This window comes from Erinaceus europaeus, chromosome 9, assembly GCF_950295315.1.
Source record: "Erinaceus europaeus chromosome 9, mEriEur2.1, whole genome shotgun sequence".
In the NCBI taxonomy this organism is placed as follows: domain Eukaryota; kingdom Metazoa; phylum Chordata; class Mammalia; order Eulipotyphla; family Erinaceidae; genus Erinaceus; species Erinaceus europaeus.
The window spans coordinates 50,268,453-50,294,710 of NC_080170.1; the positions used below are offsets into that span (position 1 = coordinate 50,268,453).

The 26,258-nt window shown below is 40.6% G+C and overlaps 1 protein-coding gene across 1 annotated transcript in view; it reads right to left on the reverse strand.

Annotated features, from left to right (window-relative positions):
• Positions 1-9,525: 9,525 nt before the first annotated feature.
• VAMP4 (vesicle associated membrane protein 4) overlaps positions 9,526-26,258 on the reverse strand; it is a 55,707-nt gene continuing 38,974 nt past the window's right edge. The window contains exons 5-8 of the mRNA XM_007525196.3: positions 18,140-18,240; positions 16,738-16,817; positions 12,005-12,056; positions 9,526-10,174 (exon numbers count right to left, since the gene is read on the reverse strand). Coding sequence (XP_007525258.1) covers positions 10,146-10,174; positions 12,005-12,056; positions 16,738-16,817; positions 18,140-18,240 — 262 coding nt within the window. The 3' untranslated portion in view covers positions 9,526-10,145. The remainder of the gene's footprint in view (positions 10,175-12,004; positions 12,057-16,737; positions 16,818-18,139; positions 18,241-26,258) is intronic.

Consider the following 26,258-nt stretch of genomic DNA (forward strand, 5'->3'; position numbering starts at 1 on the left):
ATTTAATTTCTAGTTTACCTCCACTGTGATCCACATAGGTGTTTAATATAATTTCAGCCTTCATAAATTGAGAGCTGGCTCATCAACTCACTTGGGTAGTGTGCTCCTTTGCCACGTGTATGACTCAGGTTCAAGCCTGGTCCTCTGGTCCTCATCACATTGAAGGAAGCCTTGATGTGATAGTGCCTTCCACTGCACTCCCTCCCTTGTGTCTCTAAAAAATAAATGAATAAACTAAACAGTTGAGACTTCTTCTGTATTCCACCGTATGACCTTTGAGAATGTTCCACGAGCATTTGAGGGTCATGAATTCTACTGTTTTGGGATGGAATATTTTCAGTATCTGAGTCCAATTTTTCTAGTTTGGCATCTCAGGCCATTGTTTCTTTGTTGGCTTTCTGTCAGAGAAACCTGTGCATTGCTATAGATGAGGTGTCAAGGTCTCCTGTTAACTACTATCTATGTTTCCCTTTGGGTCCATTAATATCTGCTCATAGACTGGAGCTTCTGTGTTGGGTGCACATACACGTTATCTATTCCTGTTGTACTGGTCTTTTAAAAATATTTTTTATTTTAATTTTATTTTTGAGAGAGATGCAGAGAGAGAAACAGAGAAACACCAGAACACTGCTCAGGTCTGTCTTATGGTGGTACAGGGGATTGAACCTGGGACTCTGGAGCCTCAGGCATGAGTCTCTTTGCATACCCATTATGCTATCCACCCTCCCTGTTGTACTGGTCTTTATCACTCATGCCCATATCTCCTGTTACTTTATGCCTACAGCAGTATGCCTTTAAAGTTTTTTTATTGGTTTGGAGTAACATTTTTCTACCCCTGCATTCAAGTCTCTTTTTAATTTAAAAAATTTTTTTATATTTATTTTCCCTTTTGTTGCTCTTTTTAAAAAATTTTTTAAATATTAATTTATTTATTCCCTTTTGTTGCCCTTGTTTTATTGTTGTAGTTATTATTGTTGTTGTCATTGTTGGATAGGACAGAGAGAAATGGAGAGAGGAGGGGAAGACAGAGAGGAGAGAAAGATAGACACCTGCAGACCTGCTTCACCGCCTGTGAAGCGACTTCCCTGCAGGTGGGGAGCCGGGGTTCGAACCGGGATCCTTACTCCGGTCCTAGTGCTTTGCGCCACCTGCGCTTAACCCGCTGCGCTACAGCCCGACTGCCAATTTATTTCTTTACTGGGGAATTAATGTTTTACATTCAAGAGTAAATACAATAGTTTGTACATGCATAACATTCCCCAGTTTCCCATTTAACAATACAACCCCCACTATGTCATTTATCATCCTTCATGTTCCTGTATTCTCCCCACCCACCCACCCACCCCAGAGTCTTTTACTTGGGGGCAATATGCCAATTCCATTTCAGGTTCTACTTGTATTTTCTTTTCTGATCTTGTTTTTCAACTTCTGCCTGAGAGTGAGATCATCCCATATTCATCCTTCTGTTTCTGACTTATTTAACTCAACATGATTTTTTCAAGGTCCATCCAAGATCGGCTGAAAACGGTGAAGTCACCATTTTTTACAGCTGAGTAGTATTCCATTGTGTATATATACCACAACTTGCTCAGCCACTCATCTATTGTTGGACACCTGGGTTGTTTCCAGGTTTTGGCTATTACAAATTGTGCTGCTAAGAACATATGTGTACACAGATCTTTTTGGATGGATGTGTTGGGTTCCTTAGGATATATCCCCAGGAGAGGAATTGCAGGGTCATATGGTAGGTCCATTTCTAGCCTTCTGAGAGTTCTCCAGATTGTTCTCCACAGAGGCTGGACCAATTGACATTCCCACCAGCAGTGTAGGAGGGTTCCTTTGACCCCACACCCTCTCCAGTATTTGCTGCTGTTACCTTTTCTGATGTATGACATTCTCACAGGAGTGAAGTGATATCTCATTGTTGTCTTGATTTGCATTTCTCTGACAATCAAAGACTTGGAGCATTTTTTCATGTGTTTCTCGGCCTTTTGGATCTCTTCTGTGGTGAATATTCTGTCCAAGTCCTCCCCCCATTTTTGGATGGGGTTATTTGTTGTCTTGTTATTGAGTTTGGGAAGCTCTTTATATATGTTGGTTATTAAACTCTTGTCTGATGTATGGCATGTAAAGATCTTCTCCCATTCTGTGAGGGGTCTCTTGGTTTGGGTAGTGGTTTCTTTTGCTGTGAAGAAGCTTTTTAATTTGATGTAATCCCATAGGTTTATACTTGCCTTAGTCTTCTTTGTAATTGGATATGTTTCATTGAAAATGTCTTTAAAATTTATGTGGAAAAGAGTTCTGCCAATATTTTCCTCTAAGTATTTAATAGTTTGTAGTCTAACATCCAAGTCCTTGATCCACTTGGAATTTACTTTTGTATTTGGTGAAATACAGTGATTCAATTTCATTCTTCTGCATGTTTCAACCCATTGTTTCCAACACCATTTGTTGAAGAGACTCTGCTTTCCCCATTGAATAGTGTGGTAACCTTTGTCAAAGATTAGATGTCCATAGGTGTGGGGCCTCATATCTGGGCTCTCAATTCTATTCCACTGGTCAGTGTGTCTATTCATGTTCCAGTACCAAGCAGTTTTGATGACAGCGGCCCTATAATGTAGTTTGAGATCTGGAAGTGTGATGCCTATGGTTCTGTTCTTGTTTCTCAAGATTGTTCTGGCAATTCTAGGTCTTTTCTGGTTCCAGATAAACATTTGTAGCATTTTTTCTATTCTCCTAAAAAATGTGCTTGGAATCTTGATGGGTATAGCATTAAATTTGTAGATGGCTCTGGGTAATATATTCATTTTGATGATGTTAATTCTTCCAACCAATGACATGGAATATCTTTCCACTTCTTTGTGTCTTTTTCAATATCTTTGGGTAGTGACTCATAATTTTCAGTATACAAGTCTTTCACTTCCTTGGTTAGATTTACTCCTAGATATTTTATTGTTTTTGTTGCTATAGTAAAAGAAATTGATTTCTGGATTTCAATTTCTTCTAACTTAGTGTTTGCATAGAGGAATGCCACTGAATTTTGAATGTTAATTTTATAGACTGACACCTTACTGTATTTATTGCCTGATGATTTCCAAAAGTTTCTTGCTGGATTCCTTAGGTTTTTCCATGTATACTATCATGTCATCTGCAAATAAGGAGAGTTTGACTTCTTCTCTTCCAATCTGTATCCCTTTAATTCCTTGCTCCTGCCTGATTGCTATGGCAAGAACTTCCAACACTATGCTGAATAGTAATGGTGATAGTGGGCAGCCCTGTCTAGTATCTGATCTGAGGGGAAATGCTTCCGGTTTTTCACCATTGAGTATGATGTTGGCTGTAGGTTTGCTATATATAGACTCCACTATCTTCAGGAATTTTCCATCTATTCCCATTTTTTGTAGTGTTTTGCTCATAAAGGGATGTTGTATCTTGTCAAAGGCTTTCTCTGCATCTATTGATATGACCATGTGGTTTTTGGTATTGCTTTTGTTGATGTGGTGGATCACATTGATTGATTTACGTATATTAAACCAACCTTGCATGCCTGGGATAAACGCCACTTGGTCATGATGAACAATCTTTTTGATATACTGCTGTATCTGGTTGGCTAGAATTTTGTTCAATATTTTCGCATCTATGTTCATCAGAGATATTGGTCTGTAGTTTTCTTTTTTGGTTGTGTCCCTGTCTGCTTTTGGTATCAGGGTGATGTTGGCTTCATAGAAGCTGGCAGGGAGTATTCCAGTGTCTTCAATCTTCTGGAAGACTTTTAAAAGTAGAGGTATTAGTTGTTCTTTGAAGGTTTTGTAGAATTCATTTGTAAAACCATCTGGTCCAGGACTTTTATTTTTGGGGAGATTTTTGATAACTGTTTCAATTTCATTAGCTGTGATAGGCCTGTTCATGTTATCCACTTCCTCTTTACTTAGTTTTGGAAGTTGGTAGGTATCTAGGAAATCGTCCATTTCTTCCAGGTTCTCTAGCTTGGTGACATATAGTTGTTCATAGAAGCCTTGCATGATATGTTGAATTTCAGCAGTGTCTGTTGTGATATCTCCTCTTTCATTTAGTATCCGATTTATGTGGGTCTTCTCCCTTTTTTGTTTTGTGAGTCTGGCTAAAGGTTTGTCAATTTTGTTTACTTTTTCGAAGAACCAACATTTACTTTCGCTGATCTTTTGTATGGTTTTCCTATTCTCAATGTTATTTATTTCTGCCCTAACTTTAGTGATTTCTGTCCTTCTGGTTGCTTTAGGGTTCCTTTGTTGTTCTTCTTCTAGGTCTTTAAGATGTGCAATCAGGCTGTTTATTTGTGCTTTTTCTTATTTCCTAATGTGTGCTTGTATAGCTATGAACTTCCCTCTTAGGACTGCTTTAGCTGTGTCCCAAATATTTTGATAGCTAGTGTCATCAGTTTCATTGAACTCTCAAAACATTTTGATTTCTTTCTTGATTTCCTCTTTGACCCAGAAGTTGTTAAGAAGTGTACTGTTGAGCTTCTACATTTTGGGACTGTTAACTAATCTGTTGTTGATTGTTAAGTGTTAGTTTAACACTTAACAATGGTCTAAGACGCTTGGGATGATTTCAATGCTCTTGAATTGGCTGATGCTGTCTTTGTGGCATAATATATGGCCTATCCTTGAGAATGACCCATGTGGATTTGAGTAAAATGTGTATTCCAGTTTCTTGGGATGAATGACTCTGAAAATGTCCAATAGTTCTAGTTTATCTCTCTTCATTTAGCTCCCTTATGTCTTTATTGATTTTCTGCCTCGATGATCTGTCAAGTTGAGAGAGTGGGGTGTTGAAGTCCCCTACTATGACTGTGTTACTGTTAATATGTTGCTGTAGCTCTTTCAGTAGAAGTTTGATGTATTTAGATGGCTTCTCATTGATGTTAATAATTGTTAAGTCCTCTTGACTGATCCTCTGAGCATTAAGTAGTGTACATTCCTATCTTTTTTAATCTTATTTATTTTAAAGTCTATCATGTCAGATATGAGAATAGCTGTTCCTGCCCTTTTTTGTGGGCCATTGGCTTGTATGATAGTTTTCCATCCTTTCACTTTAAGTCTGTGTTTGTCTTGTTGAGTTAGGTGGGTTTCCTCTAGACAGCATATTGTTGGGTTGTGTTTTCTGATCCATCTTCCTACTCTGTGTCTTTTAATAGGTGAATTCAGGCCATTGACATTTATTTATATCAAAGATTGAAGATATTTAACGCCATGTAGAGTTTTAGAGTGTTTTGATATATATATGTCCTATTTGTGGTGGTCTGATTGTTTATAGGAGACCTTTCAGAACTTCTTTCAGGGCAGGCGTGGAGATAGTTGATTCCTTCAACTGTTGCTTGTCTGAGAAGGTTTTGATGCCTCCATCTATAGAGTCTGAATGACAGTCTAGGAGGATATAGTATTCTTGGCTGAAAGCCTTTCTCACTGAGCACTCAATAGATATCTTGCCATTCTCTTCTGGCCTGTAATGTTTGTATGGAGAAGTCTGCTGCTAATCTTATGGGTTTTCCTTTGTAGGTGACTCTTTGTTTTTCTCTTGCAGTCTTCAGGATCCTTTCTTTATCCTTATTCCTTTCCATTCTAAGTATGATATGTCTTGGTGTCTTTAGGTCTGGGTTAATTCTGTTTGGGACCCTCTTGGCTTCTTGAATTTTTATGTCTTTGATGTTGTCTAGACTAGAGAAGTTTTCAGGTACTATGGCCTGGAAAATGCTTTCTTCCTCTCCTTCTCTTTCTCCGTTATGCCAATAATGTGTATATTGTTTCTTTTGAAGTCATCCCATGGGACTCTGTTGTTTTCAGCATCTATTAATCTCTTTTTGAGATTTCTTGCTTCTTTTTTAGTTGTCTCTAATTCATCCTCAATCTTGCTAATTCTGTCTTCAGCCTCATAGATTCTATTCTCTCTGCCCTCTACTGTTTTCTGGATTCATCTATTTTGTTGCCCTGCTCTGATACTGTTTTAGCTTGTTCAGCTAGTTGCCTTCTTAGCTCAGCGATTTCAGCTTTCAGCTAATAACCAGGAGATAATTAGTATTTTCTTCCATATTCTCATTTGTTGTTCCTGTATTTCTGATTACAATTTTTTCAAATTCTTTACTCCTGTTATTTCCTTAGCTAATGTTTGGATGTTGAACTCGTTATTTTGTGCTTCACCCTCTGGAGGACTTTTAGCTGGGCTCTTGTCCTGGTTCGATTCTCCAATATTTTTTCTTGTTGTTTTAACCATTTTATATATTATGTTATGAGTTCCTTTTATCAGTACTTTTCAAATTATTGATCACTATTGCCTGGATTGACTTGTGTCTAAGTAAGGTAATTAAAGGGTTCACAGTGGCGGAAATTAACAGTTGTTTCAATAGTATTTAAATCTCTGAGTTGGAGCTCAGAGGTTTAAAAGCCTCTTTTTTTTTTCTTCCCTGTAGGCTATGGGAGCCTGAGGGCTTTTAAACTATCAATAGGCTTCAGCTTAATCACTGACTCCTGACTAAGAGATAAAGCAGGGTGTGGCAGAGATAATCTAGTGGTTATGCAAAGAGACTTTCACAGCCCCTCAGCTATTCCACCGAGGTATCGGTCTTCTGATTTTCCTGGTTAGATCTCTGTCCCCTGGTATCCCTCCCTGTCACTGCTCCAGATTCTGAGGATAGTAGCAATGGAGACTCAGAATTGCACTTGGTGAGTCTCTGGGGAGTCCTCTCCTCCCTTAAGCTGTCCCCTTGTTGGTGGAGCAGACTGGAGGTGGTGTCTCAACTGATAAACTGCTGTACTGTTAGCAGTCAATCTCTCCTTAGGCTCCTCTCTCCTCTCTGTCACCAGCCACACGTATTTGTACTCACCGGTGATTTACTGGGTTCCTGTGGTCATTCTAGTCCTGTCTTGTTTCGGTCCCCGGTGGTCTCCTTTCTCCTTTGGTATTCCTAGTTGATCCGGGAGAGGAGAGGAGAGGAGAGGAGAGAAAGTGATCCGCTGCTCGTAGCTCCACCTCCGGAAGTTGAATCCCCTGTTGCTTGTTTTTTATTGTTGTAGTTATTGTTATTGATGTCATTGTAGTTAGATAGGACAGAGAGAAATGGAGAGAGGAGGGGAAGACAGAGAGGAGAGAAAGATAGACACCTGCAGACCTGCTTCACCACCTGTGAAGCGACTCCCCTGCAGGTGGGGAGCCGGTCCTTGTGTTTTGTGTCATGTTCGCTTAACCTGCTATGCTACCGTCCAACTCCCCACTAGTGTAACTTATAAGCACCATATATTTGGATGGAAAGAGGGAAGGAAAGCGAGAGAAAGCAGGCGGGGGGGGGGGGGGGGGGCGGGGCGGAGTGGTTCTTGCTTGGTGAGCTCAATACATTTCCATTAGGTGTTTATGACATGTCAAGCCATGCTGCTGTAATTTACCTACTGATGACATTTCCTAAGTTTTGTGTACTTTATCTGTCCAATTTAAGTTTTAAAATCTTCTCACATTTCTTGGCAGAGGTCTGAGGTGGTGGTCTCCTTTGGCTTGTCTAGGAAAGCCTTTATTTCCCCCACATCAGGAGCGTTTTGCAGGACTTAGTCTCGGCTGATTTTTTAAAAAATATTATTTATTATTGGATAGAGACAGAGAAAAACTGAGAGGGGAGGGGGAGATAGAGGAGAGAGAGACGGAGACACCTGCAGCCCTGCTTCACCACTCGTGAAGCTTGTCCCCTGCTGGTGAGGACCAGGGGCTTGAACCTGAGTTGTTGCATTGTAATGTGTGTACCTAACCAGGTGCGCCACCTGGCCCCTTGGCTGATGTGTTCCGAAAGTCAATCCACTCTGCTGGCCTGTAGAGTTTTTGCTGAGACTTTCGATGAAAACCTGACAGAATACCTTTATAAGCTAGCTGCTTCTCCACCCCTCCTACCCTCCTACAGTACTGTTCCCATCTTTTAGTAGATTCACTAATACTTGTTTTGGGTAAAGGCCTCTTGACATTACATAACCAGATGCTTTCCTAGCTTTGTGGAGTTGCTTGTTCCTATCTTCCCAGAATGGGAAAGATGTCAAAGACTATTTCTTTGGACTAGTTCTCCTCTCTCCACCCTTCCTGATGAGAACTAGAGAACTCTCCTTGCAGTTCTCCCCTTTTCTTAGATTTCTTTCTCATTCACTTAGTCTCCACTAGGTCTCTATTTCCATCCTTCTGTAATGGCACCCTTTGATTCTGGTTATTGTTCCTCATACCTTGAATGTGTTCATTTCTCACTGAAGCCTTGATTTGATGTTAATTTTATTCCTGAGTTCACTGGTTCACTGCGTCTTCCTGTGTCTGAGTTTCCTTATTATAGCACTTTCTGAATTTTGTTAGAAAGATGTCATTATTTTTAAACCCTGATCTTCATTTTAACTAGAGCATGAAAATCTTTTTGCATGATCATGTTGTTTCCCTTGCCCTTCGGTTTGGTTTTCATATAGCTGTTCTTGTGATTTTCTATTACCTTGGGCTTCAGCTTTTACCTGCTTTGGTTCCTTCAAGTATCTTTTTATTTTATTTTATTTTTTCCTCCAGGGTTATTGCTGGGGCTCGGTGCCTGCACCATGAATCCACTGCTCCTGAAGGCTATTTTTTCCCCCTTTTGTTGCCCTTGTAGTTTACTATTATTGTGGTTACTATTATTGTTATTGATGTCATTGTTGTTGGATAGGACAAAGAGAAATTGAGAGAGGAGGGGAAGACAGGGGGGGAGAAAAAGACAAGAGACCTGCAGACCGACATCACTACTTGTGAAATAACTCTCTTGCATGTAGTGAGCTGGGTGCTCGAACTGGGATCCTTCTGCCAGTTCTTGTGTTTCATGCCATGTGTGCGCTTAACCCTGATGACAAGTATCTTTCTGACATAAACAGAATATTTTCCTCCTAGTATTGTCTTTTTAAAAAATTTATACCCAGGTGTCATATATTTTGAATTAAAATGATCAAAGACATACAACCTAGGCAGGATATTATTTTTTTCCTTTTCACATACTAATGTCTGTTAAGCCATCAAATTTAATGATATGTATATGCATACACATATTAAGATGTCCAATGTACACACACTTCCTCCTCACATACATTAAAGGGCTCTGTATTTTCACTTTGAGTTGTTTATAAAACTCAGGAATGCTGGCACATTTTAGTGTTATAAAACGGGATTAGTACTGACACTACTGGCTGATGATGTATGTAGGCTACCAAGTCTGGTGTCTACTAATTTGACACTTTAGCATATACAACATGCATTTCCTAGGGAATGTAAAAATAGAATAAGCAGATGATTTTGCTATTAGTACCTCTGGTGAAAGGAGTATTTAACTGAAAAGGGAAATGATTAACAAAAATCAGCTTTGGGTACGGGTCAGGTGGTGGCGCACCTGGTTGAGTGCACATATTACAAAAATCAGATTTAGGGATTAACTAGCTATAGGTTCTCATTAGGGCTGAACTCTGACAGGATGGTGAACTACAACTACATATTGACCACTTCAAATACTCCAAATGACATTCTCCAATCACTTTTATTATCTCTAGTTCTCCTTCCAAACTGTTTAGTTCCTGTTTCCATAATTCAAATGCAAAAAAAATTAGTACACAATTCCATAAACCGTCAAAAATAGATTTACTGGAATGTTTTTAGTGAGAGCTGAAGGCAGTAACATTTACATTTAGCATTTGTTACACCCACAACCACGTGAAAATTGCTTGCAAAGCAATGTAATATCAGAAGATTCTTTGCAGACCTGCTGAATGGTTATGCATCTCTTTTAGCACATTGTACTCAGCCTCAGTTTCCTGACCCTGATGCATAAGTCCATATGATATTAAATCACAGTATGGTTATCAGTGTCTAAATATACACATAAATAATGAACTGGCAAGTATCTTGTTTCAAATTAGATCCTTGGAATATGGCAAAAGAGGCTGTTAAATGCCTTGAAAATTCTGTAAAGCACATGTAAAAGGGAAGAAGGTAACTGGATTTCCCAGTGCTGCAATTTGAAGTGAAACTTGCCTCTTTCTTGAAAAAGTCTTGAGAGTTATATACATAAGTTTCATTTAAATTATGCAGCAATCTCTCACTATTGTCCCAGACTGTTAGGTGAAGATCTCCGGCATCAATCAAGTACGGTATTTCACAACTATGAGAACTACAAGCAAAAAAAGTGAAAATATGAGTCACAGATTCATATTCTGTATCAGAAACATTCCCAACATAGCTGGTCCTTGTTTAACACTGGCATTTTCATCAGAATTATGGCATGACATAGCATACAGCTGCTAACATATTTTTAAAATGATGTGAAAATATTCAGAATACCTTAGAAGGTGTGCATGTGACTGAGCTTTAGTATGAGTACTGTGCATATACCTCAAACCTTCCTATCAACAGCAACTTTCTGTGTAGTAAGGCTACAGTAGAATTCTTTCAGCTACCCTACATTTTCCAGATGACCTTCACCAAATACATGGCTTACTTTTGCTGTTTGTCAGTTATATTATCTAATGTTACAGTTACATTATCTAATGTCGCTATAAACAATGAATTAGAGACTTCTGAGGAAATATGGTGATTAGTTTTCTGTGTAGTCCTGGCTGTGTTTTTGCCCACCAATCAAACTGTAATCTTGTGTTTGTTTAAAGAGAATTCATGTCACACTGCTAATTCACTAACGCTGAACTCAGTCAACACCAGTACCTCATCCATCAAAGAAGTTTCTTTGACACGTGTTACTGAAAGGCACAGTCCAGCCTTTTTTAGATTAATAGTAAGAGAGTACTTTAGTATGATCTAGGGGTCATGATAGTAATGAAATTCACACACAAAAAGCAAAAAGTGCAGCACTAGAGAGACTTATAAAAGGATAGTTGTTGACTCAGAGGCAGAGCTTGGTTCCTAAGAATCAGCTAGAAGGTACTTGTTGGAAAGCAGATTTCTCCCAGCTCTGGATATGTGGTTTTGGGTTAGAAACCAATAAAGAAGTTTTCGAAGTTTTTAAGTGGTTATTTTGAAGCCATTTCTAAATCATCATAAAATCCTTGTAGCTGAGAGCCAGGTAGAATGCACTTAGTAGGGTAGATGTTACAATGCACAGGAACCAGGTTCAAGCCTCTGGTCCCCAACTTCAGGGGAAAAGCTTCATGACTGGTGAAGCAGAGTTGCAGGAATGTTTTTTTTTTTTGAAGACCAGAACACTGCTCAGTTCTGGCTTATGGTGGTACTGGGGATTGAACCTGGGACCTCAGAGCCTCAGGTTTGAAAGGCTTTTGCATAACCATTATGCTATCTCCTTAGCCCTAGGTATCTCTCTTTTTATATTTCTATCACCCCCCTCTCGCTAATAAGTAAATACAACTTAAAACAATCAAAAGGCCTTATAGAAAAGGAACTATTAAAAGGGAGAGTATCGGGAGTCAGGCAGTAGCGCAGCAGGTTAAGTGCAGCTGGCGCAAAGCACAAGGACCAGTGTAAGGATCCTGGTTCAAGCCCCCGGCTCCCCACCTGCAGGGGAGTCGCTTCACAGGTGGTGTCTTTCTTCCTCCCCCCTTCCCTTCCTCTCTACATTTCTCTCTGTCCTATCCAACAACAACATCAATAATAACTACAACAATAAAACAAGGGCAACAAAAGGGAATAAATATTTTTTAAAAAAGGGGGGGAGGGTATTGCTATGGCAAGCTACTTATGCCTAAAAGCAAATAGATGAGTGTGATGGCTGGGTGATCTGAACAAGTCTGAGGGTGGGGCTGTACAGGAGTTGAGAATCTGATCAAATATTATTATATATGTATATATAACATTTGTTTATGCATGTCTTTTTCATAGAATTATAGATTTCAGGCTGAAAACAGGTATATGCACAGTAATCATGAGAGACCCTGAGTTGGGCCACAAGTCATTACATCAGTCATACTAGGTCAGATAAAAATGTAACAGAATTTAAATGAAGTAAAAAATAACCTCCCAAGATAATACTTACTGATAATCACTAGCAAAAGGACGACAGCAACAAAAGCCATGATGGCTTTTATCTACAAAACACAAAGGTAAAACAAAGGTATTAGTGTCTGATTCGTTGATTAAGTGACTACTAGTGTGTTGGCATTTTATTCATCAATGAAAAGGTTCAGTTTTTGAAAGGGTTTCTTTCTCTTTTTCCTCACATAAACTTGCTGCAAATGCAAGGGATTTTATTTATCTAGGGTTCTGCAAGAGTTTTTTTTTTAATCTAGGTTTTTGCATGAGTTTTTTTTTTTAATATTTACTTATTTATTCCCTTTTGTTGCCCTTGTTGTTTTACTGTTGTAGTTATTATTGATGTCATCGTTGTTGGATAGGACAGAGAGAAATGGAGAAAAGAGGGAAGACAGAGAGGGTGAGAGAAAGAAAGACACCTGCAGTGGTCTGGGAGGTGGCACAGTGGATAAAGCATTGGACTCTCAAGCATGAGGTCCTGAGTTCAATCCCCAGCAGCACATGTACCAGAGTGATATCTGGTTCTTTCTCTCTCCTCCTATCTTTCTCATGAATAAATAAATAAAATATTAAAAAAAAAAAAAGAAAGACACCTGCAGACCTGCTTCACCGCCTGTGAAGCAACTTCCCTATAGGTGGGGAGCTGGGGACTTGAACCAGAATCCTTAATGCCGGTCCTTGCGCTTTGCGCCACCTGCGCTTAACCTGCTGTGCTACCACCCGACTCCCATTTACCTAGGTTTTATTGTTCAAAGCTGTACTGCAAAGAGTCACAGCTGAAGCATTCACAGGTCTGGACTTTTGATTTCTCATGCTTATTTCCAACAGAAGATCAAGGAAAATGCACAATCCTTTAGAAACTCTGTTCAAGTATCAGGATTGTGCTCTGTGGACAAAGCATTTGCCCACTGTTATAGATGCCAGAGTGGTATTCTGCTTCTCTCTCCTTACTTGGTCTTTTTCATAAATCTTTAAGTGTCAGCACAAGTCGTGAACAACATAGTTGTCTGATACAAGTTTGTATTTTTCCTTTCCTTTCCTTTCCCTTTTCCCTTTCCTTTCCTTTCCTTTCCTTTCCTTTTTTTTTTTTTTTTTTTTTTTTACCTCCAGGGTTATCACTGGAACTTGATGCCTGCATTACGAATCCACTGTTCCTGAATGCCATCTCTTTTCCGTTGCTGTTGTTGTTGGGTAGGACAGAAATAATTTGGGGGGGGGGCGGAGAGAAAGATAGACACCTGCAGACTTGCTTCACCACTTGCAAAGGGACACACCCCACCCACCCCGCAGGTGGGAAACCAGGAGATGGAACTGGAATCCTTGTGCTGGTCCTTGCACTTAACCTGGTGCACTAACTGGTCAGCCCCCCTCCCCCAGTTTGTATTTTTTCATAGCACTGATTCTCAAAGTATATGACAACTATTTCTCCTCCTTTTCTTGGCAGTTCAGTTTTTTTTGTTGTTGTTGTTGCCTCCAGGGTTATTGCTGGGGCTCAGTGTCTGCACTACAAATCCACTGCTCCTGGAAGCTATTTTTTTCCATTTTTGTTGCTGCTGGATAGACAGAAATTGAGAGAGGAGTGAAAAATAGAGAGGGGGAGAGAAATATACTTGCAGTCCTGCTTCACTGCTTGTGAAGGTGACACCCCTGCAGGTGGGCAGCCTGGGGCACGAACCCGGATCCTTGTTCTTTGCACCCAGTGCACCACAGCCCTGCCTGGCATTTTATAATCCAATCCAGAAATTTCATTTAGATATGGAAAACCTCACTCAATAACTTGTGTAAGAGTGTTGTCAGTTTCACTATTAAGAGACCTAAAGACTAGCTTTCAGTTCATACCACTTCTCTATAAAATTGTCACATTCATCATTTAGTACTAATTGTATAAATTATAAATATCATTTTTCTGATGAATTTAAAGTCTTGCTTAAACATCATTCATTCAGAAAAAAAATCCCAGTTACTATAAACAGAAGGAATATTCTTGAAGAGTGTCACGAGTAGCAACCAGCAGTAAATGAAAAGTTTACAAAATAGAACTTCTGCTGACATTTTAGTGGCATTACATTCATGTTAATAACTGGTGGAAAAGTACAGAGAAACTTTGCAGTATGGATAACTGTGCTTATTAAGAATTATGATACTTCAACATGGAAAAACAGTTCAGTAGGAAGCTGGGTCCACATCAGACTATAAATAGCAACATAGTTTCATTTTTATTTTGTTATAATGCAGACTAGTTAATAGTCTCAACTGTCTATGTAGAGTTTGCATGTTGTCTCCTTGTCTACATAGGTTTTCCCTCAAATGCTGGGATGTGTGTGAGTACAGTCTGTGATGGAAGGTAGCCTGTCCAGAGAGGGTTCTGGCCACCCTGATCCTAGAATAAGTGAGTTGAAAAATGAATGAGTCAATACAAATGATGGGGTCTTTATTTAGAGAAAGATGTCGAGGCTGGTGAGAGGTTCAATGGCAGAGTACCATATGGCATGCACGTGTCCCCAGCACCACAGGTCAGGAGTGACACTCTGCTTCTCTCTCAGTATTTAAATAAATCTTCAAAGATGGACCACAAAAGACTATGTGCCGGGAGTCGGGAAGTAGCGCAGCGGGTTAAGCGCATGTGGCGCAAAGCGCAAAGACCGACCGGTTTAAGGATCCTGGTTTGAGCCCCTAGCTCCCCACCTGCAGGGGAGTGGCTTCACAGGCTGTGAAGCAGGTCTGCAAGTGTCTGTCTTTCTCCCTTTCTGTCTTCCCCTCCTCAATCCATTTCTCTCTGTCCTATCCAACAACGACATCAATAACAAAAACAATAACTACAACAATAAAACAACAAGGGGAACAAAGGGGAATAAATAAATAAATATAAAGAAATTTAAAAAGACTATGTGCCATGCAAGCTAGTTGTGTAGAATATAATCACACAAACTTAAGATGCTACAGTCTGTCACTTAACAATGTTTTTTTTGTTTGTTTTGTTTTTACTGCCATCAGGGTTTGTTGAGGCTCGGTGTCAGCACCATGAACCCACTTCTCCTGGAAGCCATTTTTTCTATGTTATTTTGATGGGACAGAAAGAAATTGAGAGGAGGGACAGAGAAAGATAAGACAGCTGCAGACCTGCACCACCACTTGTGAAGTGTCCCCTTGCAGGTGGGGAGGAGAGGCTCAAGCACAGGTTCTTATGTGCCATAGCCTACCTCTGTAACAGTGCATTTATCAAGATGTGTTCCTGTAATTAAGAAATGTGTGAATATACATTGTTTTGTGTAAAGTTGCAGTTCCCAAAGGCATGCTGACTGTATTAATGACTTAAACAAATAGTAACAACTTTCGGATTAAAATGTGATCTGAGACTGAATGACTTTTTTTTTTTTTAAAGAAATAAAAAAACTTTTATTGCAAACAACATATTAGGGAAAGAGAGAGGTAGAGAAGAAGAAAGAAAAAAGACAGCTGACATATGACATACATGCTTCTCACATGGTAATCCCAGAAAAAGAAAAGAGCAAGAGAGCAACGGGAGAGAGCGATTTACATAACTGCTGTCTGAGAGAGAGAGAGAGAGCTGAATGACTTTTTTCAATATGAAAATGTTTCTGATATAATTTGGAATTTTATAGTAGTTCTACATCATTACCAGAAAAATTAGCTTGACCATTTAATTTGTCCTAACACATGATAGTGTACCATGTAAGTTACCTCCCAGCCCTCATTTTTCCCTTGTTAAAATTTTCTTTCATCTCTTTAAAGTAATGAGCACTACTGACAGCTGCAAGTAGAAAATAAAGCTTAGTCGTAGTATTCTGGATTCTCTTTCATATGAAATCTTTTTTTTTTTTTTTTTTGCCTCTAGGGGATCTATTGCTCCTGGAGGCTTAAATTTCCCTTCTGTTGCCCTTGTTATTGTTGGACAGGACAGAGAGAAATCGAGAGGGGGGGTGGAGAGACAGTGGGGGAGAGAAAGATAGACACCTGGGGAGCTGGGCGGTAGCACAGTGGGTTAAGTGCATGTGGTGCAAAGCAAAAGGACCAGGGCAAGGATCCCAGTTCGAGCCCCCGGCTCGCCACCTGCAGGGGGGTTGCTTCACAGTTGGTGAAACAGGTCTGCAGGTTCTGTCTTTCTACCCCTCTCTGTCTTCCCTTCCTCTCTCAATTTCTCTCTGTCCTATCCAACAACGACAGCAATAACAATAATAATAACAGGGGTAACAAAAGGGAAAAAAATGGCCTCTAGGAGCAGTGGATTCATAGTGCATTCATAGTGTAGACAAGGAGCCCCAGCAACAACCCTGGAGGCAAAAAAAAAAAAAAGAAAGAAAGAAAATATAAGACACCTGCAGACCTGCCTGACTGCTTGTGAGGTGACCCCCTGCAGGTGGGGAGCTGGGGGCTTGAACTGGGATCCTTACCTTGGCCCTTGCGCTTCGTGCCATTTGGGCTTAACCTGCTGCGCTATGGCCCAGCCCCCTCATATGAAATCTTTATAAAAGAATAAACAATATTTCCATGAAAAACCACAAACACTCCTTTAGGTATTGATTGCTTTTAGTTATTTAAATGACAATTCATAATATGTCTGCATTCCTAGCATGGTTTGGTTCAGAGGATATAGTAAGAGGACAACTGTAGTCCTTATCCATAAAGGCTTAAACTGAGGTGCTTTTTTTTTTTTAATGCATTTTAAAGTCCCTTGAGATGTTCGACAACCTACCCAAAATCTTCTGATTGACTTACTTTGCATCCACGCCACCACATTTGCCTTCGAAGTTGTTTGGATCTGTTGCTAAAAGCAGTCGCATTATCCGATAAGCTTTCTATATCACATAGAGGATGGAGAGAAGGATTAAACAACATAACAGGATTCTTTTATCTAGTCATACAAAGACAAGAAAATATTAATTTCTACTTCTGAAAACTTTACTTCCTTTAAAATATATATTTATATGAGAGAACCAGGGCATTACTCTGACACATGTGATGCCAGGAAGTAAACCTGGAACCTCATATTTTCATTTAAAATCCACTTCATCCATGACATCACTCTCTGGGTCACAAATGTATTCTCTTTTAAGCATAAAAACAACATCTTCTCTCTCCTCCACCCACAAATTCTGGAATTTTGTATTTTAAATAAAGCCAAGAAAAAAAAAGTTACAGTTAAGTTTAATGAATTCATTTTTATAATGAAATTAAAGAAGCTTGCCCATTCCTTAAAGTTTTCTAATACATTTATGAATTCTGGTAAAACCATGCTCTTTAAAACTTCAAATACATGATATATATATTTATTTATTTCCAGGAAGTAGGGAAGACACTCAGCTTGTCTGAGCACAGAACTTGCATAACTAAGGCCCCAAGTTCAATCCCTAACACTACTTTATGCTAGAGCTCAGCATGCTCTGGTCTTCTTTCTCTCATAATTAAAAAATTTTACATGTGAGGAGATCAGATTCTTAGAAAACATCTAACCCCACTTCAAAAGTGTTTTCAATTCCTAAGTTCACAAAAGTTTTTGGCTAAAGAAACCTGTAAAGAAAGAATTAGACACTTTATCTGTTTAAAAAGTTGGGCAGAGACTAACATCTATCAGGAAAGAAAGGTCACTAAGTCAAAGAATATAAAAGGTAGAAATATCAGGAAGTGTGGGGCTGGGTGGTGGCACACCTGGTTAAGTGCACATGTTATAGTGCCTAAGGTCCCAGGTTCAAGCTCCTGGTCTCCACCTGCAGGGGGAAAGCTTCACAAATGGTGAAGCAGGGATGCAGGTATCTCTCCGTCTCCCTATCTCCCCCTTCACCTCAATTTCTGGCTGTCTCTATGCAATAAATAAATAAATATTTAAAAAAATAAAAAAAATCAGTAAGTTTGAAAGTATTGAAAAAGAGTAAGTTAGACCTCTCTCCTACAGACCATAAAAAATTCAAAACACAGGACAAGGACAAAAGAGAAAATGAACAGTTTAGCTGGACAACTAAGTAACATCATGGTGATTCAAAGTCAAGGAGCTAAGGTTAAAATTCTGAAATTATAAACTGAGGAGCCAAATACCATTCTTTCCCTAAACTTTGGCTAGCAAAATGACAGAAAAACTATCAAAACATTGAATAATATCAAGAAGTATATGAAGTGTCTGTACCTGATTTGTCCTGTAGTTCATCTAGTCTCTCCCCTCTTTCAATTACCTTTGTGATATTTTCTTGCATGACATCAATAACTTCATCCACCTGATTCTGAACACTAGTTAAAAAAATAAAAATAATTCTTTTGAGAATTCTTAACTTTTTGGAACTTTCATTAGATGTGATCAGAGAACAGCAAATTCTCAGATGTAATCACCTATAAAATGTTAAGGTTTTGAAGCCAAACTGGGGTAGTAGCTCAACTGGCAGTGCACTGGACTTCTATGCCTGTGGTTCTTGGTTCAATCCTCAGCACTGTATGTACTAGAATGGTCCACTGGTTTGTCTCGCCTTCTCTTGGACTCACGTGGAACAATTTCATATATAAAATAAACCTAATTTTTAAAGAACAATGTATATATTTTAAAAATTTTATTTAGTATTGGATAGTGACAGAGAGAAACTGAAAGGGGAAGGGGAGACAGAGACACAGAGACACCTGCAGTCCTATTTCACCACTTGTGACGCTTTCCCCCTGCAAGTGGGGACCAGGGGCTTGAACCTGCATCCCTGAACATTGTAATGTGTGCGCTTAACCAGGTGTGTCACCGCCTGGCCCTAACAATGTAGTTTTTTTTTTTTTTTCCGCCTCCAGGGTTATCTCTGGGATTCAGTGCCTACACTACGAATCCTCTGCTCCTGCAGGCTATTTTCCCCATTTTGTTGCGGTTGTTATTGTTATTGTTGTTATAGTTGTTGTTGTTGGATAGGACAGAGAGAAATTGAGAGAGATAGGGAAGACAGAGAGAGGGAGAGAAAGAGAGACAACTGCAGACCTGCTTCACCGCTTGTGAAGCAATCCTCCTGCAGTAGGGAGTTGAGGGCTTGAACCAGGTTCCTTATGCTGGTCCTTGCACTTTGCACCATGTGCTCTTAACCTGTTATACTACTGCCCAGCCCCCATCAATATATATTTTAAAAAAGATTTTATTTACTTATTAATGAGAAAGATGGGAGGAGGGAGAGAGAAAGAGAACCAGACATCATTCTGGTACATGAGTACGGGGGGGAGGGGGTTTGAACAGGGGACCTCATGTTTGAGAGTCCAATACTTTATCCACTGTGCCACCTCCTGGACCATACTTGAATTTTTTTTTTTTTTAACTTCAAGTCTTTGAATTAGAGACAACATGATTAGTTCCTATTGTACTGTTTCTATAAACTCAGTAACTGCAGAATTCAGTGAGATAGCTTGGCATGACTCAACAGTTATTTAAAGACAACTGGGAATACCTGGGAAGGTTTTAAAGCATCCATGTTGGAACAAAGAGGAAAATTCTGCATTTGTTGAAATGCATTTCCATCTTGATACTAGGTGATATGGACCTATTCTAAGCAAATGTCACACACTGTTCTATGAAGATTAAACCTAACTAAGAATCTAGTATTTGGTTCTCAGTTACCAGAATACAAAAGCACAGAAATGTTGAATTAAGCATCTAATTTTCTTCTGGTTGCTCAAATCAATGGGGGGAAAAATACTGTAAACTTTAGTCATGCCACTGAAGTACTTAAACAAAGACAAAAAATTCATGAGTCTTATAACTCAAACTGTTAAATATGTGCACATGTAACTGTTGTGTCTAGTTGAGGAAGTCTATCATTTATCACCTATAGAGCTTCTTTTACAGCCCCTGAAGCCCTATTATGGTCATAAGGATTATTACTGGGCCTCAGTGCCTATACAACTCCACATGATCTTTTCTCTTCTTCTTATCTACCGAAAGGCAGAGAGGGACAGAGGGACAGGGAGGGGGGGGGGAGAAGAAGAGAGAGAGAGAGGGAGAGGGAGAAGGAGAGAGAGAGAGAGAGGAGAAACAGCACTTGCAAAGCTTGTGAAGCTTCCCCCCCTTGCAGGCTCTCCCATGTGGTGGCTCTACTGGGTGAGCCACCTGCTGGCCCCTTTGCAAAGAGCTAAAGATACTTAAGAGCTAATTAATGTATTAAGAAATAACACAAGTAAAACCTGAACTGGAGCTGGTATAGTGCACCAAAGTAAAAAACTCTGGGGTGGGTGGGGGGGAGAGTACAGGTCCAAAAAGGATGACAGAGGACCTAGTGGGGGTTGTATTGCTATATGGAAAACTGGGAAATGTTATGCATGTACAAACTATTGTATTTACTGTTGACTGTAAAACATTAATTCCCCAATAAAGAAATTTAAACAAACAAAAATAATACAAGTAGAACCTGAACTGGAGTTGGTATATTGCACCAAAATAAAAGACTCTGGGGTGGGTGGGGGGAGAGCACAGGTCCTGGAACCGGATGACAGAGGACCTAGTGGGGGTTGTATTGTTATGTGGAAAACTGAGAAATGTTATGCATGTACAAACTATTGTATTTACTGTCGAATGTAAAACTCCCAATAAAGAAATAAAAAAAAGATAACAGAGGGGCCAGGTGGTGGTGCACCTGGTTGAATGCACATGTTATAGTGCATGAGGACCCAGGTTCAAGCCCCCATTCCTCGCCTGCAGGGGGAAAGCTTTGCGAGTAGTGAAGCAGGGCTGAAGCAGGTGTCTCTGTCTCCCTCTCTCTCTATCTGCTCTTTCCTTCCTGATTTCTGGCTGTCTCTATCCAATAAGTAAAGATAATAAAAAATAATTAAATAATAGAGATAGCATGTGCAAAGACTCACTAACACTGCAGTGTATTCCTATTCTGGGTGCTGAAAACAATGCACAAAACAGAGACACACTACAGCAAACCTTCCCACCTGAGCAAGTACATGGGCAGCACCCTAACTCTGTATTCAAACCTGGGCTGGCAGTACAGCTATACCATTTACTACATGGTAAATATACAATATTAAAACTTATGTTAACAGTACCATAAATGGCCATAAGGTAGGGAGGGGTGTTAATGAAAATAATTATTTCCTTAATAGGGGATGTAGTATTAGACACTTAAATTTTTTTTTATTATCTTTATTTATTGGATAGAGGCAGCCAGAAATCAAGAGGGGGGGGGTATAGAGGGAAGAGAGACAGAGAGACATTTGCAGCACTGCTTCACCACTCGTGAAGCTTTCCCCCTGCAGGTGGGGACCGGGGGCTCAAACCTGGGTCCTTGCACATTGTAACATGTGCACTCAACCAGGTGTGCCACCACTCGGCCCTGTATTAGACACATTTCTTAAGTTTTTAAGTATCTATAATATAGTGATCAACATGGAAATACCACTGGCACCTGAGGAATTTCCTGTGGCACGGTGTCTCTCCCTCTCTGTCTATAGTGAGATCTATAGATCTGTCTATAGTGAGATCACATATAAGCAGAAGGCCCTGGAGATGGGATTAAACAGAAGAGAGATGGAGTCAGACTCAATCAAGGAAAGAAGCAGAGTTCAACACAAAGATAAATACAAAGAAACAGACACAAAAGAGATACTGAAACAGAGAAGGGACCCTTAGAAAGAAGCAGGGTGGTACAACTAACTGTACAAAGATAGAATAGATAAACTGTCTCTCAATAGAGAAACAAGACACAGAAGAGAGACTGAGTTAGATAGGAGAAAAGGCAAGCTTTGTTTCTCTGCCTGGGCAGAAAAAGAGAAAAGACAGAGATATGAAGAGACACTGATCAGAAAGAAAGCAAGGAAGAAAGAGACTCTGAACGAAAAACAAAGATGAGTATCTATTTCTGTCTCAACAGTGAGAGAGGAATAAAGGATATAAAGACTGGCAGAAGTGGTCTGGGAGGTGGTGCAGTGGATAAAGTGTTGGACTCTCAAGCATGGGGTCCTGAGTCCAATCCCTGGTAGCACAGGTACCAGAGTGATAATCTGGTTCTATCTCTCCTTCTATCCCTCTCATTAATAAATAAATATTAAAAAAAAAAAGACTGGCAGAACAACAAGGAAATACAGAAATACGTAGACAGAAGGAAAGACTGAGTCAAACAGTCTATGTAGGAAAATATTGTTAGGAAAAAAAGAGTAGGAAAGACAGTGTCTCTGTTTCAGTCTTAAAAGAAATATGAGAGAAATACAGACATGGGGGAGTGTGGCCTGGGCAGTTGTGCACAAGGACTGCAGTTCAAGCCCCAGCTCCCCACCTGCAGTAAGGAAGCTTCAGGAGGGGTGAAACAAGTACTGTAGGTGTCTCTCTCCCATCTCAAATTTCTCTGTCCTATCAAATAAAGAAAAAAGGAAAATGGCAGGGGCCAGGTGGTGGCACACTGGTTTAAGCACACAGAGTACTACGTGCAAAGATCCCCACTGAGCCCCTGAGTCCTCACCTATAGGGGAAATACTTCACCTGTGGTGAAGCAGGTCTGCAGGTGTATATCTTTCTCTCCCTCTCCCTTCTCAATTGCTCTGTCCTATCCAAAAAAAAAAAAAAAAAAGCTGCCAGGAGCAATGGACTCGTAGTATAGGTACCAAGTTCCACTAATAACTCTGAAGGCAAAAAAAAAAAAAAGGAAAATGTCAAAAAAGAGAGAAATAAGTGAAAGAGACAAAGACTGAATGAAGTGAAAATAAATTTTTAAATTTTTTTCCCCTCTCCTGTATCTGGATGAAAGAGACAGAAGAGACACAAAAGTGGCAGAAAATGGCCAGGCTAGGTAATGCACCTGGTTAAGCACATTCGTTACAGTGCACATGGACCTGAGTTCAAGCCCCTGGTCCCTACTTGCAGGGGGAAGGTTTCAAAAGTGGTGAAGCAAAGCTCCAGGTGTTTCTGTCTACCTCCCTCTCTATCTCCCCCTGTCTCCATCCAATAACAAATAAAAATATTTAATAGAGGAAGAAATAGACAAAGACAGACGAGAAAGATACTGATAGGAGAAAGAGGAAAGACTGAGTCAGGTACAGAGACCGCAAAGCCAGAAGAGAGAGAAGACAAGACAGAGATTGAATCAAGAGACAGAGAAAAAAAGCAGCTACAGTAAAAAACAGAGATAAGACAAATATTGAGCCTATCTGCATAGATTATCAGAAAGGAAGGATGGGGGGGGGAGCAGACAGAAAAAGTCAAGCAGAAAGAGAAGACAGAAATACAGAAGAGAGGGGGCCGAGCGGTAGCGCAGCAGGCTAAGTGCACCTGGTGTGAAGCCCAAGGACCAGCATAAGGATCCCAGTTCGAGCCCCAGGCTCCCCACCTGCAGGGGGGTCACTTCACAAGCAGTGAAGCAGGTCTGTCTGTCTTTCTCTCCTCCCCCTTCCTCTCCTCTCTCGATCTCTGTCCAACTCAACACAACAGTAATACAATACAACAATAATAATAACAAGGGCAACAAAATGGGAAAAATGGCGTCCAGGAACAGTGGATTTGTAGTGCATTGCAGGCACCAAGCTCCAGCAATAACCCTGAAGGCAAAAAAAAAAAAAAAAAAAAAAAAATACAGAAGAGAGAATGACTTGGAGAAAGAAAAAGAAACAGAGAGCCAGAAACAGTTTGTCTTGACAGAGAGACAGAAAAGCAAAGACAGAAATAGACTCAGAGACTCAAAGAAAGAACAGATACAAAATATCTTTTTTTTCTCTCTCTCTCTTTCCTTTTTTACCAGAGCACTGATCAGCTCTGGCTTATGGTGATTCGGGGGACTGAACCTGAGACTTTGACATGAGAGTCTGTTTGTATAACCATTCTGCTATCTGCCCCACACGTTTCTTTCCCTTTTTAAAAGTGCTCTATTTATTAGTGAGAGAACCAGAGCATCCCTTTGTTATAAGACCCCATGCTTCAAAGTCAAACAGTCTATCCAATGTGCCACCACCTGGTCTGTTTCTTTTTAAATGTCTTTCTCTGTATACAGGCAGTAAGAAGAGGGGAGGAGACATGAAAAAGCCTTTCAACGTATTTATTTATTAATAAAAAAGGAAACATTGACAAAACCATAGGATAAGAGGGGTACAACTCCACACAATTTCCACCACCAGATCTCCATATCCCATCCCCTCCCCTGATAGCTTTTTCTGCCTGTTTGTCTTATCAGTGTAGACAGAAGAAAAAGTCAGACTGTCAATTTTCCTGTCTTTGTGTATACAAAGTTAGACAATGGGAATGAGATATAGACAGCTTAATCTGTCTTTTGAGTCTCTCCGTTCAGCAGATAGAACAGAGAAGCAAGAGGGAGAGAGGGAGAGAGAGAGGGAGAGGGAAGGAGGGAGGGAGAGAGAGAGAGGGAGAGGGAGGGAGGGAGGGAGAGAGAGAAAAGGGAGAACACAAATACAGAAAGTCACCAAGAGTCAGAAAGGCAGCTCAGCATTAGTTCACAGGTCATGCATGCCTGAGGTCTCCGGTTCAATTCCTGGCACTATCATAACCCAGAGTTGAGTAATGCCTTGCTTCTTCTCTCATAAAAATAAATCTTAAGGGTCCTTGGCGGTAGTGCAGTGGGTTAAGCACAAAGTGCAAGGCCCAGAGTAAGGATCCCGATTGGAGCCCCCAGTTCCCTGGGGGGGGGGGGGGGTGCCAGGATAGTCTGACGGTGCTTCTTCCTAGGCAAGTGCTCTCTGGGTTGGAGAGAACTCAACTGGAGCCAATCTAGGCTGCTGTGTGGGAGAGGGATCAGGAACTCGTGGAGATACACTCTGGAACTCTCGGAGCCGGAAAGCAATTCCAAGTGTTTTTACTCAGAAAACAGCTTGTATATATACTAGCCAAGTAGGGTGGAAATAGGGTGTGACGTAGAGAGGGTGGAGCGAAAAAAGGACTGGTGGAGATCAGGGTGTACTAGGAGAGGGGGCAGAGCAACAAGACATCATGAACCAGTGGGGATTAAACCAATGCCCTGGAGGGAGGGTGGTGTTTAGTTAACAGTGGTTTATGTAAATAGACCACAGCTTTAAATGGGAATCAAACCAATGCCCTGCAGGCATGCCGGTGCTTAGTTAAGCAGGATTAGAGACAGAAGCTTCAAGCCAGGGGAGCTGGCATACTACCCAACCGGGTGGGAGGGGGTGTTGCTTCACAAGCAGTGAAGCTGGTCTCCAAGTGTCTTTCTCTGCTCTCTTGATTTCTCTCTGTCCTACCAGCAACAACAATAGCTATAACAACAACAGTACCAACCACAACAAGGGCAACAACAACAAAAAAGGGAAAAATAGCCTCCAGGAGCAGTGCATTGGTAATGCTGGCATGGAGCCCCAGTGATAACCCTGGAGGCAATAAATAAATAAATCTTAAAAGAAAGAAAAAGCTGAGACAGGATGATCAGGTAGTAATGAAGAAACATCAAAGCACCGCTCACTTTCCATGGAGATTCCTTGATGCTTTCAGTGTTCTGGCATGATGCTGTACATGAAATTAATCTAGGGCCTTACATAAATATGTTGAGGTGTGTGCTCTACCTGCTGAGCAACCTCCAAGCCCCTCAGTATAGTAATGGACTGCTTGGGAACAGAGTACCCCACACCTCACATAGCCACCTGAGTCCCTTTTTGGGGTATCATCACTTTGTCTTTTTTTTTTTTTTTTTGCCTTGAGGGTTATCGATGGGGCTCAGTGCCTGCATGAAGCCGGCATGAAGCCCAGCCACTCTATCTTGGCGTTACTCTCGATCGCACCCTGTCATTTCACGAACATCTCGTAAAAACTGCAGCAAAGGTGGGCGCGAGGAATAACATCATTGCAAGACTGGCCAGCTCCTCATGGGGCGCGAGCGCTTCCACACTACAATCATCATCTCTGGCATTATGCTATTCCACTGCAGAATACTGTGCCCCAGTATGGTTCCGTAGCCCCCATGTCCACTTGGTCGATTCCAAATTATATTCCTCCATGAGGATAATTTCTGGAAACATCCGTTCCACTCCGGTTCCATGGCTGCCAGTTCTTAGCAACATCGCCCCGCCAGATATTCGTCGGGATGCGGCATCATCTAAGTTCATTTCCCACGTCTACGCTCGACCGGACCAGCCAATATATGCGGATATCTTCGCCCACCCTGTCCAACGCTTGACGTCTCGTCACCCAATCTGGTCCCCTACACCTACACTAATCTTCTCTGTTCCAGACTCTTGGAAACAGAGCTGGCAGTCAGCTGAGGTAAAGAACAAACACCTCATCACAGACCCCTGCAGGCATCAACCTGGCTTTGACCTAGCACGTTATGATTGGGCCCTCC